The sequence below is a fragment of the Crotalus tigris genome, unplaced genomic scaffold (assembly GCF_016545835.1).
Source record: "Crotalus tigris isolate CLP2741 ecotype Arizona unplaced genomic scaffold, ASM1654583v1 scf7180000017663.5292952, whole genome shotgun sequence".
NCBI lineage: Eukaryota > Metazoa > Chordata > Lepidosauria > Squamata > Viperidae > Crotalus > Crotalus tigris.
Genome location: NW_024096550.1, coordinates 1,652,248 through 1,665,366, shown reverse-complemented (window position 1 = coordinate 1,665,366; position 13,119 = coordinate 1,652,248). Strand labels below are relative to the sequence as shown.

At 36.1% G+C, this 13,119-nt stretch overlaps 1 protein-coding gene across 5 annotated transcripts in view; it reads right to left on the bottom strand.

Annotated features, from left to right (window-relative positions):
* Positions 1-12,074, bottom strand: part of LOC120304878 (lipase member M-like) — a 46,250-nt gene extending 34,176 nt beyond the window's left edge. Inside the window, exons 1-3 of one of the 5 annotated variants that reach the window (XM_039335914.1) lie at positions 11,356-12,074; positions 4,661-4,791; positions 2,012-2,125 (exon numbers count right to left, since the gene is read on the bottom strand). In XM_039335914.1, coding sequence (XP_039191848.1) covers positions 2,012-2,125; positions 4,661-4,720 — 174 coding nt within the window. In that variant the 5' untranslated portion in view covers positions 4,721-4,791; positions 11,356-12,074. Of the gene's footprint in view, positions 1-2,011; positions 2,126-3,001; positions 3,202-4,660; positions 4,792-11,355 lie in introns of those variants that run through there. The other 4 variants (XM_039335913.1, XM_039335915.1, XM_039335917.1 and 1 more) reach the window with 4 other exon arrangements.
* Positions 12,075-13,119: the final 1,045 nt, after the last annotated feature.

Genomic DNA, 13,119 nt, shown 5'->3' with positions numbered 1-13,119 from the left:
TGCTTGGGTGTTTAACTTTAACTTTTTGAATTTATTTTTTTACTTGTTTTTTGCTCTTAAAACTTGACCAGTGGTTGAATGCTGATTTATTTCAACCCTTGTTTTTCTTTTCCTTTTCCTTTATATTTTTTTCCCTTTTTTTCCTATAAAGACTGAGGAAGATTGGAGAATGGATTTATTACACCTAACTGGAAACCATTTCTGTTTGGACTTTGTTGGGAAGATAGACCCATTGTGGAGACTGAATTCATTATATTTAATTAGACAACAAAAAGGTGGCATTAAGAAATAAACATGGATATTTGATCCAGGACAAATTACTTTGAACTTTTGGGATGATTTAGGATAGATAAGATGCTATGGCAGACTTTCTAAAAGTATATTACAATAACAGTTTGTTAACAAAGAGTTTTAAGACATTATTATTATTATTATTATGGATCATCGCACAGTCAGCCAGATGTTCAGACTGGATTTGGCATTTTGTCTACCTATCGAGTCCTTACTCAGGACCTGGGATAGGCAGATGTGCATGTTTGATGGTATTACAGGTATCGTCGCAGGATGGAAGCAGTTCCTAGTAAGGCCGCCTTTTGCAATTGACTAATAGCGAATTTGTCAATGCCAATTGTGTTCAAGTGGTGCTCCAGTTGTTTTGGGATTGCACCCAAGGAGCCTATGAATATTGGTACTACCCTTGCTTGCTTTTGCCACAGTCTTTCTATTTCTATTTGTAGGTCTTTATATTTTGTTATCTTCTCCAGTTCTTTCTCATCTATTCTGCTGTCTCCAGGCACTGCCACGTCCACTATCCAGACTTTTTTGTCTTTCTTATCGACAGTTGTTAAGTCTGGGGTGTTATGTTGCAGGTGCTTGTCTGTTTGAATTCTGAAGTCCCAGAGCAATTTAATTTTATCATTTTCTATGACTTTCTCTATTTTATGATCCCACCAGTTTTTGCTTACAGGCAAATGATATTTTTTGCAGATCTTCCAATGCACCATTGTTGTTACTGTGTCATGCCGCTGCTTGTAGTCAGTCTGTGCAATCTTCTTGCAACAGCTTACCAGGTGGTCCACTGTTTCTTCAGCTTCTTTGCATAGGCGGCACTTACTGTCTGTTGCTGGTGCATGTGGGGCCCGGCGGGTGCCTTACCTCCCTTGGGCTGGGCCAGCTGGTGGCCCAGCCAGTGGTCGGCCTGTGCCGTCTCTGCTGCTTGCCAGCTATGCCTCGGCTGGCACAGGAGGCGGCACCACACATGTGCGGCGCTCCCGGGCAGGGAAAGTCTTCGACTTGCAACCGGTTGGGTAGTCCTCAACTTACGACCAGTTGGGTAGTCCTCAACTTATGAGCGGTTGGGGGTCACGGCATTAAAAAGGTTGAAAACCACTGGCTCAGGATCATCTAGTGCAGATTAAAGAGCCCTTGCCAACCAACATGGTAAAAGAGGAAGTAAAGAAGAATAGAAAAAGAGATGCAAGATATTCAATCTGGCTTTTAAAATAATCCAAGGAACGTAAAATATTGATACACCTGGATAATTGAGAAAACCAAAGACCACCAGCAAGAAGTCAATATCTGCTTTCTTGATTATAGAAAGTCCTTGATTATGTCTATCACATTGTTATAGAATGTCCTTAGAAAAAATGGGATTCCCTGAGCATTTCATTGACCTCATGAGAAACTTACCACATATATACTGTAGATCAGGAAGTCTCTTCTCTAGACAGAATATGGTGAAACAAATGGGTTCCAGGTTGGCAAAGGAATGAGACAAAACTGTATACTCCCTTCTTATTTAGATATTGAGGTAGGTGTCCATTGGCCTATGAGTACCCCTTGATTATTGCAAACTCTAAAATAACTGATTCAAATGTAAACTTACTAGTATAACCTTTACCATTGTATATATGAAGTCTTGATTCAGAAACCGGATTAGAATTGACAATGGGGTTCCAACCCTTAATGTATTTAATTTTGTACTAAAGTATATTAACTAGGTTAAACTTACAATATTCATGAATGTTTCAGGGTTCACTTCTTTCTTTGTTCTTGACAATTGTTTGGAATCATTGAACTCCAGAACCAAAAGAGACATCATGAGAAACAAAAACATCTTCAGTATCTGTAAAATAGCAATGTAACCTATAGCATTATTGTGTTTTTGCCAGACATTTTTAAGCAACTAAATTACAAATTGAAGCCAATATGTTTTTGATGTTGACAACATTGTTATAATAAGAATGAGTACCTTATATTACTATGCAGCCTTGAGGGATTGAATCAGTTGCCACATTTGTTGTTTCACACAAATTTAAACTTTTCTGCTTAGGCAAACATTACACAAGAATATTTAGTTCATTTGTTCATTTAATCGTTTAATCCACATAATCTTGAAATCATTTTCACTTTGATAAGATAATGTTATGATAACAAGAGGCATTATTGTATTCAGTAAAAATATGCAATTATCTTCACAATCTCATAAATATATCAGAAGCAATTTCTTTAAAAAAATAATACTTGAAAACAATGCAATCGTTATTTTGAAGCATATATCGAAAGAAAAGGACATTTGTAATTAGATGACAACAAGATTGAATAAAAGGTTATAAAAAGGCAAAAGCTAAACAGAAGGGTGTCTATTGTAAAGGAACCGTGAATCATGAAACTTGATGAACAGGCAATTCTGATTACAGTAATACTCAAGAGTTTGGAGGGAGGAGAATTTTTGTGTAAACAACGTGTACTATTTTCTGAGCCCTTATAAATGAAACAAATATTCTGGAGGGGAAGAACATCTTGCAAACACATATTCCTCTTTACTGCTTAGGATTGAAGAACATCTGAATGATATTAAATGATATTATTATGTGCTCAGCATATAAGGGACTTTGACCTACAAGGGAAACCCTTCATGCCTGTATGAAAAAAAAATAAAACTAGCTTAAAACACACATCATTAATATGACTTAAAAAAAAGATTGAAAGAAATTCTTACCACTCACTCCAAGGCTCTGCTGTATATGAGGTGTTCCAGATAATAAAGGGTGGAGTTATTTGTAGGTATTGTGTCTTGAAGGATATTGAAACTAACATCTTGGGATTTGCTGTTGCACCACAGTAACATTCCAGGCTCTTCCAATTACTATAATATTTATTTGTTTAGAGCAGGGATTCCCAACCAGGGGTGTGAGACGATATTCCAGAGGGTGTGAAAACTTGGGTTTCCAAAATTATAATCTCAAAAATTGAGATTCTCACCCAAAAATATCAGTGAAATAATATGAAAAAGTTTCTGATGATTATAAGATTAAGACTGATCTGTATAAAGAATGCAATGTACTGAACAAATCCATTATGGGCCTATGCAAGCATTGCTGGATATTCTATCTTTTACTTTGCAAGACAGATAGAGAGTTATTACAACATAACACTAGTGCTTTTAATAGATGTGTTTAATTTCAGACTACCTCTAATATTTCATTTGTTTTTTGATGCTTATCATCAAAGTTGTCTGGGATGTAGCATAAGTGACAAATTATAGTAAGGCCATATTTCTCTATTATTTGAGCCTGGAGGAACAGACAGACTCAATATGGATTCTTAAAGCCTAGCTAAAAAAGAAGTGTGTGTGCCTCCTTTGGAAATTCATCCTGCAGGATTTCCTTGTAGTTGTGACATTAAAGGCAAGGATAAAGAGTTGCAAGACTTTCCTTTGGGACCTTGGCTGTTTCCAGGGTAAGTGCCTCTCCCTGAAGTAGGAATGCGGTTAGTTTTTCTTAAAAATGCATTTCTTCTTACTGACCTTCTTTCATCATTTCCTCCTTTCTTGGGACATTTTGGAGGTCACTCTAGCCTTGCCTAGTGAATGTTCAACTATGCAACCGCTTTTTCCTTTCTTTTTCCCTTCCTTCCAACAGTTAGGAGGGAAGAACAAAGTCAGAACTTAATTTAGTTGTCTTTGAAATCTAGAGTGGATGTCTTTGAACCCTAGACTGGATCATGAATCAGGATGGTAATATGAGTGAGGGATTGAAGGATCCATATGGCATGGATTCTCTGAGTAACTATAGGGATCAATAAAGCCCTTAATAACAAAGATAAGTGCTGTTCAGAATAAGAATTGTTGTCTTATAAAATCTGTTTAATACTGAAAACATAGGAAGATAAATTTCAAGCATATGGTGCTGGATAACCTGGAAAATTCTGGTTCTCTTCCAAAAGTCAGCTTTTTCTAATCTAGATCAATTACCAGTCTAAAATTTCCTATTTCCTATTTAGATATATTGATTTCCAAATACATGTTTGTCAAAGTATTGATTTAACAGCTAACCAGCTTATGTAATGTAAGATGTAAGATTTAACGTAATGATGGGAATGACTCAGCAGGTTCTGTGTCTCATTAAGAACTTTTGTATAAAGGGAAGGCTCTGCTGATGTGTTCTCTCTCTTCCGTTTCCTGCTGTAATTGTGGTTTGTTGGATTCTGCTGTATTAGCACGTGTATTTATATTGTTCCTGGTGTATGATATTGTAGGTAGTGTAAGATAAACCACCATTTAATACAAACTACTGTTTACTGTGTTTACTCCTGGGTTATCTCAGTGCAATAAGACTGTGCACGCTCTGACAATGTTTGTTTATTTCTCTGTTATTACCTCCATTGGAAGGCCTCCAGATCTTTTCTCCACTTTCTTTCCTGCAGTGGTGGTTTCCATGCTGCCATATTCTTTCTCCACACAAACCAGCCCTCTTGGGGGGAAAGGCAGTGGCAGCACACAAGCTGGTCCTATGGAAAAGACAATAGCAATACCATGCAAAAACAGCATTGTGTAAGAGAATAGAGCAGCACCACACAGGCCAGCACTGAGGGGGGAAAGGAATGGGGTAATTGAGAATATAAACCCAGGGCAAATGATAAATCAGTACAGTAAATATAAATTGGGCTGATCCCAGGGAAACTGGAATGTATGGTAGAGGGAGTCCTGGACTTATGACTGGTTGCTTAGCAACCGAAGGTACAACGGATCCCCCAAAATGTATTTATGATATGATTCCAAAGTTCTGAGAGTTGCCTGATCTTGGTGGCTCATTGGTTAGAATGCAGTATTGCAGACTAATTCTGCCAACTGCCAGCAGTTCGATTCTCACCAGCTCAAGGTTGACTCAGCCTTCCATCCTTCTGAGGTCAGTAAAATGAGGACTCAGATTGTTGGGGGCAAAATGCTGACTCTGTAAACTGCTTAGAGAGGGCTGCAAAGCACTGTGAAGTGGTATATAGGTTTAAGTGTTATTGCTATTGCCTTCCCTCATAGTCACAAGACCACATTTCAAGCACTCAGCAACCAGCTCATATTTACAGCCATTTCCAGAGTCCTGTCATTATGTGACCATAATTTATTTATTTATTTTTTTGCAAAAAACCCTCCAGCATTTAGTTCTGGTTTTCAGCAAAAGCACCATAGCAAACAATGAATTAACCTAATGACTGCTGCTTAACAATTACAATATTTGCTTGATAACCACTGTCATCACTTAACAACCAACATAAAAAACTGTGGTCTTAATCACATGATGATCTACTTTGCAACTGTCACAACCTCTGACCATACTTGGCAGGATCCATTATGGTCAGAAGTTGAGGTCTACCCGTAGTCAAGACTGAGAAACCAACATCATATAAGACAGAACTATGTTTATTGTAACAACCATAGTAACAGAATCATGCTTCATCCTCCCATCATTTTAGAATGGTGGTATTGGAGAAGACTCCTGAAAATACTATAGGCCAGTGGTGGCGAACCTATGGCATGGGTGCCAGAGGTGGCACTCAGAGCCCTCTCTGTGGGCACACGTGCTGTCGTCCCAGTCCTAGGCATTCAGCTGGGTTTTATAAAACCTTTTTGCTTTAGGCCTCCACCGCCGTGTGCAAAAAAAAAGGTTCAATCAGTCAATTTCAATTTTTCGCAGGGAAAAAAGATCTTGCAAAGTTGGAATTAATTGAACTTTTTAGTCCCAGTCTGCCATTACCACCACAGCCACGTCCACTCAATGGGCCATACCCACCCGGCACTCGACGATGCATAAGTGGGTTTTCGGTTGCAGGTTAGGCACTCAATCTCTAAAAGGTTCACCATCACTGCTATAGGCAATCAAGAAAATAAACAAATAGATTATCGAACAAATCAACTCAGAGTTCTCATTCAAGGAACAAATGACCAATTACAAGTTATCTTACTTCAGACACATTACGTGAAGACCCAGCTCCCTGGAAAAGATTTGCATGCTGGGGTAGGTGAAAGGGAAGATAACAAGAGGATGGCCAGCAGTAAGGTAAACTGAGTCAGTTACAAAGGCACTTAGTGCACCATTGAAAGACCAGGTTAGAGACAGATCATCATGGAGAAAATCTATCTATGTGATTGCCACAGACTTGATGACATATTTCTTAAGTGAAACTGCTTGATTATTTCCATCTATATATATTGCTGGGAAAACCAATAGCAATGTTATTAAGGGATATAATTTCTAAACTGGGAAGGTGCTTCAGAACGGGCATAGGTGTGCTTGCCCTTTCTTTGAAAATGTTGCACACTTACCAGTATTCATTTGCAGTTAAATGATTGCAGTAATTGGAAGTCTTTGAATTAAGACTTCATGATGCAATTTGATGCAATAAGGTTATTGCAATAAGGTTATCTCATCCTTACCACCTCCATACTTATTTTAATTTAGAAATGCAGAATGAAATGTAGCTGAAAATAAATGTTGACAATTTAGTTCATGGCAATTTTTGTTAACCAATTATACCTCTAATTTGACTTCAATAAATGATTTGTACATTAATGCAATCATGTTTGAAATTTTTCTACAGATTCAGATTATTAACCTATTTTAAGTTAGTAATAGAACAATGTGATACTTATGAAATCTTTACCTATATTTATAATTCATGGCAGTGGTGGGATTCAAATACGTGAATAACCGGTTCTCTGTGTGGATGCCACTTCCATTCTGGGCCTGGGCAGCAAAAAATTAGCTACCGGTTCTGCAGAAGTGGTGCGAACCGGCTGAATCCCACCACTGATTCATGGCATTATGATCGAGGGAGATAGCAATGTTCTCTATACTGGTTCAATCACATTTTGAATATGACATTCAGTTTTAGGCATCATACTTTAAAGGGCATATGGAGAAAATGAAACAGACTCAAAAAGTCCTTCAGATTGACTACAGGTCCATAAATCTATGGCAAAGATTTGGTACATTTAGTTTATAAAAAAATAAAATTAAGAAACAATAGAGGTCTACTACTATTTAAAGCACGGGTGTGCAATCTTTTGGCTTACCTGGGCTGCATTGAGTGAGGAGGAATTGTCTTGGGCCACATATAAAATATGTAATTTAGTTAATGAATATAAATCGCATAATAATGTTAAACGTTTGCAATTTGGTGGGGCTGCATTACAGTCAAGGACCACATGCGGCTCAGATTAGACACATCTGATCTAAAGGCTTTGCATATTTGAGGGGAAAGTCCTATTCTGTATTGAATCCAAGGATAGAACAAGAACCAATGGGTTGAAATTAAATATATATATATATATATTAGGAGCCACTTTACAAATGTTTTTATTTATTTATTTGTAAAATGTATTTTGACACAACTCTGGGTGGCTTACAATATTAAATGTTGCACTTTTTCCTGTATGTGATCCCAGAAACTGGGAGTCTTTGAATTAAGAAGGCATGATGCAATTTGATGCAATAAGGTTATTGCATGTTTTTTATATAAAAATATTTTTATTGAATAACAAAAATTAAAAACATTGAACATGGTAAATCAGATTTGACGTACATCACAGTTCATATTCACAATTAACTACTAATATAAGAAAAAAAAACCTTTACAATAACATCACTCTAATCTCAATCTTAATTTATCTCATTACAATGACTTCCATATTTTTCCGCCACCATCTATAAAATTTATTCCAAATTTGGTAAAAATCTGTTTCATCCTGATTTTTGAGTCTCTTAGTTAACCTATCTAATTCTACGCAGTGCATAATTTTATAAATTAAGATTTCCTCACTAGGTATAGCCGTAGCTTTCCAATTTTGAGTGAATACAATTCTTGCCGCTGTAACCACATGAGTGAATAAATATATATCTTCTTTACTAACATTATTTTCAAGAATTCCTAACAACAATGTCTCAGGCTTATACTGGATGTTTTGCATACTCATTTCTGTTACCCATTCCCAAACCATACGCCAATATCTCTGTGCTTCCTTACATAGCCACCAAACATGAAAATATGTGCCGTTTTCTTTTTTACATTTCCAACATAACGATGAGTATCCTTTGTACATTTTGGCTAATCTTGCTGGAGGGAGATGCCATCTGTAAATCATCTTATACGAATTTTCTTTGTATGATGACACCAATGTAATTTTATTATTTCGCATCTACATCTGCTGCCATTGATCCAAATTGATGTTGTGTCCTAAATCTATCACCCATGTCACCATTGTTTCTTTAACCTGTTCTTCAAATAACCTGTATTCCAATAGGTGTTTATAAATATTCCTTATTTGTTTTTTTTTCCGGACCAAGCAAAATTTTATCTAGACCCGTATCTTGTCTATAAATACCCCATTCATGTTTATCTTTCAGATATCTTGCTTGGATCTGGAGATAGGACCACCATTCTATCTCTATTCCATATTGTCTTAACTCTTGCTTAGATTTTAAAAGACTCTCTTCTGTCAAAATGTCTTTGTACCTAATGACCTTATCTTTCCTAAACAAATTTGGGTATATAACTGCCTCCAGTGGCGATAACCAAGTCGGAATCTTTGTGTAGTATTGAGATTTGACAGTATTCCAACTTTTAATTAATCCTTGCCGGACCTTGTGTTTTAAAAAATATTGGTAATTTCTATTTTGCCCCTTCCACATATGAGCATGCCATCCCTGCTGAAGATCATCCCTCTAACTGAATACATCTTTGATTCTTTAAGGTTATCCAATCACTAATCCAAGATAGGGCAGCGGCCAGGTAATATAATTCCCAATCAGGAAAGCCTAAACCACCCCTTTCCTTGGCATCCTGTAAAGCCTTTAATTTTCTTCTAGCCTTTTTACCAGCCCATACAAATTCTAAAGTTATTTTATTTAACTCCTTAAAGAAATTTTTATCCAAGAAAATTGGAATATTCTGAAACAAAAAAATCAATTTGGGTAGGATATTTATTTTTACAGCAGCAATTCTCCCGAGTAACGAGAGGTGTAAATTTTTCCAATGTTCTAAATCAACTTTAATTTTTTGCATTAATTTAACATAATTATCTTCTTTAAGTGATGAACAACGTGCAGAAATGATTATCCCTAAGTATTTAAATTTAGAAACTACTTGTATATCTAATTTAATCTCGAGGAATCTTTTTTGAATATCAGTCATATTTTTAGTGATAATCTTTGTTTTATTTTTGTTTATTTTTAAACCTGCATAATCTCCATAATCTTCTAAAATTTCAAATAATTTCTGCCCAGAGTGTTCTGGGTCTTCCGGAATAAATGCTAGATCATCTGCATAAGCCTGAAGTTTATATTCTTCTTTCTTAATCTTAAATCCTCTAATCTGTTCTTCTTGCCTTACTGCTCTAACAAGAATTTCTAGAGTATAAGTAAACAGCAATGGCGAGAGAGGGCATCCCTGTCTAGTGCCTTTCTGTATGTTAAATCTATCTGTTGCCACCCCGTTTATTATGATCTGTGCATATTGTTTGGAATATATTGCAGTTATAACTTTTAAAAAATTTCCTCCGGCTTCCATTAATTTTAATTGTTGTATCATAAATTGCCAATTAACATTATCGAAAGCCTTTTGAGCATCCAAGAACAGAAGCGCCATTTGCTGATTATTGTGTGATTCATAAAATTCTAGAATATCTAAGATTGTTCTCATATTCTGTTTAATCTGTCTATTTGGTAAGAAGCCGTTTTGATCCGAGTGTATAAAATCTATTAAATATTTTTTAAATCTCTCTGCCATTATTGAAGCAAAAATTTTGTAATCCGAATTCAATAAAGATATGGGTCTATAATTTTGTATCCATATTTTTTCCGTATCTGCTTTTGGAATCAGTGTTATATTTGCCTCTAACCAGGACTTAGGTATTTTAGCTTCAGTAAATACTGCCTTAAAGACCTCTAATAGATACTGATTAAAAACACTCTGCAAGTTTTCATATAATTCAGCAGGTATTCCATCTGGGCCTATCACCTTATTAATTTTTTGTCTATTTATAGCCCTAATTAATTCAGACATGCTTATTTCCTCATTTAACATAGATTTTATTTCCTCCGATATTTTTGGCAGCTCTGCCTTTACCAAATATTCTGTTATCTGTTCCACGCTTCTTCCCTCATTACTCTTATATAAATTTTCATAAAATCTTTGAGCAATGCCCCTTTTTACAGTCTCCTCCCCCTGGATTTCTCCATTTTCATCTACCAGATTAGTAATCCATGATTTCGCTTTCTGTTGTCTTAATTTATACGCTAGCCATCGTCCCAATTTATTTGCATGCTCAAATTTTTTTTGGTTAGCTGCCTGTAATATTTGTGCGTATTTTTCCGATTCCTCTAAGTTAAGTTTGTGTTTAATTAAATCCATTTTTATTTTCAATCCTTTATTTCCAGGATCTCTCTGGAGTAATACTTCAGCCTGTTTATAGTTTGCTTCAAGCCTCATCTTATATTGCTGTTTCTCTTTATTTCTCTTAGCCATATATGAAATAATAACCCCCCTCAAATATGCTTTAGCCGTATCCCAAAGATTATGCAAAGATGTGTCCTCATTATCATTCACTTGAAAGAAAAGATGCATTTCTTTCTCCATACTTTCTCTAAATTCTTTTTCCTTAAGAATCCCTCTTTGAAAGGTCCATTTGGCCTACATTTTTGACCTTTCAAGCTTAAACTTATCGGGTTATGATCAGCCCAGAGACTGGGTTCTATGTCTATTTCCTGTATTTCTGAGGCTAATTCTTTAGAACACCATAGCATATCTATTCTAGTCCATGATCTGTGCCTGTTGGAATAATACATATATTCCCTCTTATTGGACTGGAACCTTGAACTACATTTTTCTTCCCTCCACCAATCTTGACTGAGTTTGGATTACTTGCCATTTTAAATAGACTCTCCCACCACTTGTTCTTCTTCCAAAATGTCCACTTTCCACTTCCCTCTTTCCGTTCTTCCACTTTCACCCCCTTTACATTATTCCCTTTCCAGATGTTTAACCATTAACAATACCGTTGATATACAACCAAATATTTACCGTCAATCTTATCAGCAACGTTTTCAAGAATTAAAAGTCTCTATAACATTCCAGTTACATTCTATCATGGAGTTTCTATTTCTTTCCGGAGAAAAGAGAGGAAAAAAAGAAAACCAAGAGCTCCAAAGAAGAAGATCGTCCCCTTTAAACTGACCAATCCACTCAGCAAACAAATCGAAGCCCGAAGACAAACAAAGTTAAATAAAAGTTAAATAAAATAAAAGTTAATTCGTATACTTTTATGTGGTTTAAAGCGTCAAGTCTTTCGATCCAAAGCAGCCTGGCTCCTCCACGTCAAGCCCTTCCGGGCATTCTTCCTGCCACTTTGACTCGCTGTTATCTCTTCCACTCCTTCGACTTCTCTCTTTCCAGGCTTTCCCTCTCCGCAATTCTTCTTTAACGCATCTACCATAAGCAATTTGCAAAGTTCTGGGGAAAGCAATTTGATCAAGTCTGATTTACCGTCGTTCAGCTAGTCCCTCGCTTACTTTGTCCAGCTGGCAACTTTGGCGGCCATTAAGGCCGTCTTCTTTCCGATCCGCTTGGTACTGGGTTTGTCCGCCACCCCTTGCCAGTCGCCACCAACGACAGAGCAGCAGATCGCCCACACCTTCCGATGCCCCCTTCTTTCTGCTCAGATGAGCCCTGCGGACCTAGGACAAGCGTTCGATGATGCCGGTGAAACCATCCACACCGCCGCCCGCTCTGACAGCTGGCTCTGCCCCCCAGGTTATTGCATGTTTTTAATACCTCCTTAATGCCTCCATAATTACTTAAATTCAAAAATAAAAAACCCAATGTAACTGAAAATAAATGTTAACTATCCAATTCATGGCACCTTCTCCTAGCAACTTATACTTTAGCTCTAACTTTAATGAATGATTTGATGATTAAGAAAAGATAGAGGTCTACAACCATCTAATGTTTTGTACATTCTTTTTTATTGTTATTAAAAGTTTTAAAGATTTTATACAATATATACCCCAAATCCCTCCCCCCTCCCCCCTCCCCCACTTCCCAGAGCTGATTACAGGGTTACAAATAAACAATCATAATCTAACTAACATTACCCAACTATACAATCAAATCCATAACATACTTTAACTCCTTTTCAAAATAAATATTAACAAATTAAATACGAAAATAATAATATAATTAAACCATAAAACTAAAACTAATATAAATGCTACCATATTAAACTATTAGTAATAATCTAAAATTTACTCATAAGCTAGATAATACTTTTTAGTCTCATATTTATTCTGAATATAATCTATCCATCTTCTCCAAACCGAGATATGTCTTTCTTGTGAATAGTCCTTCAAATAAGCGGAAATTTTTGCTATTTCTGCTAAATTAGACACCTTGAGTATCCATTCTTCCACAGTAGGCAAAGAATCTTTCTTCCAATATTGCCCCACCAATAATCTTGCAGCTGTTATAAAATTCAACATCAAATTAATTTCTTTAACATCAAAATCTACAATAGCACCTAACAAAAATAATTGTGGCGTAAACTTTATCTTTCTCTTAAAAATCTTTTGAATGTTCCACCAAATCTTAATCCAAAAAGCTTTTATATTTCTACAAGTCCACCAAATATGAAAATAAGTTGCATCTAAGCTTCCACATCTCCAACATTTGGGCTGTAAATTAGGATACATACAGGACAGCTTTTGAGGATCCAAATGCCATCTATAAAACATTTTATAAAAATTTTCTCTTAAATTTTGAGCTTGAGTAAATTTTACATTTCTAACCCAA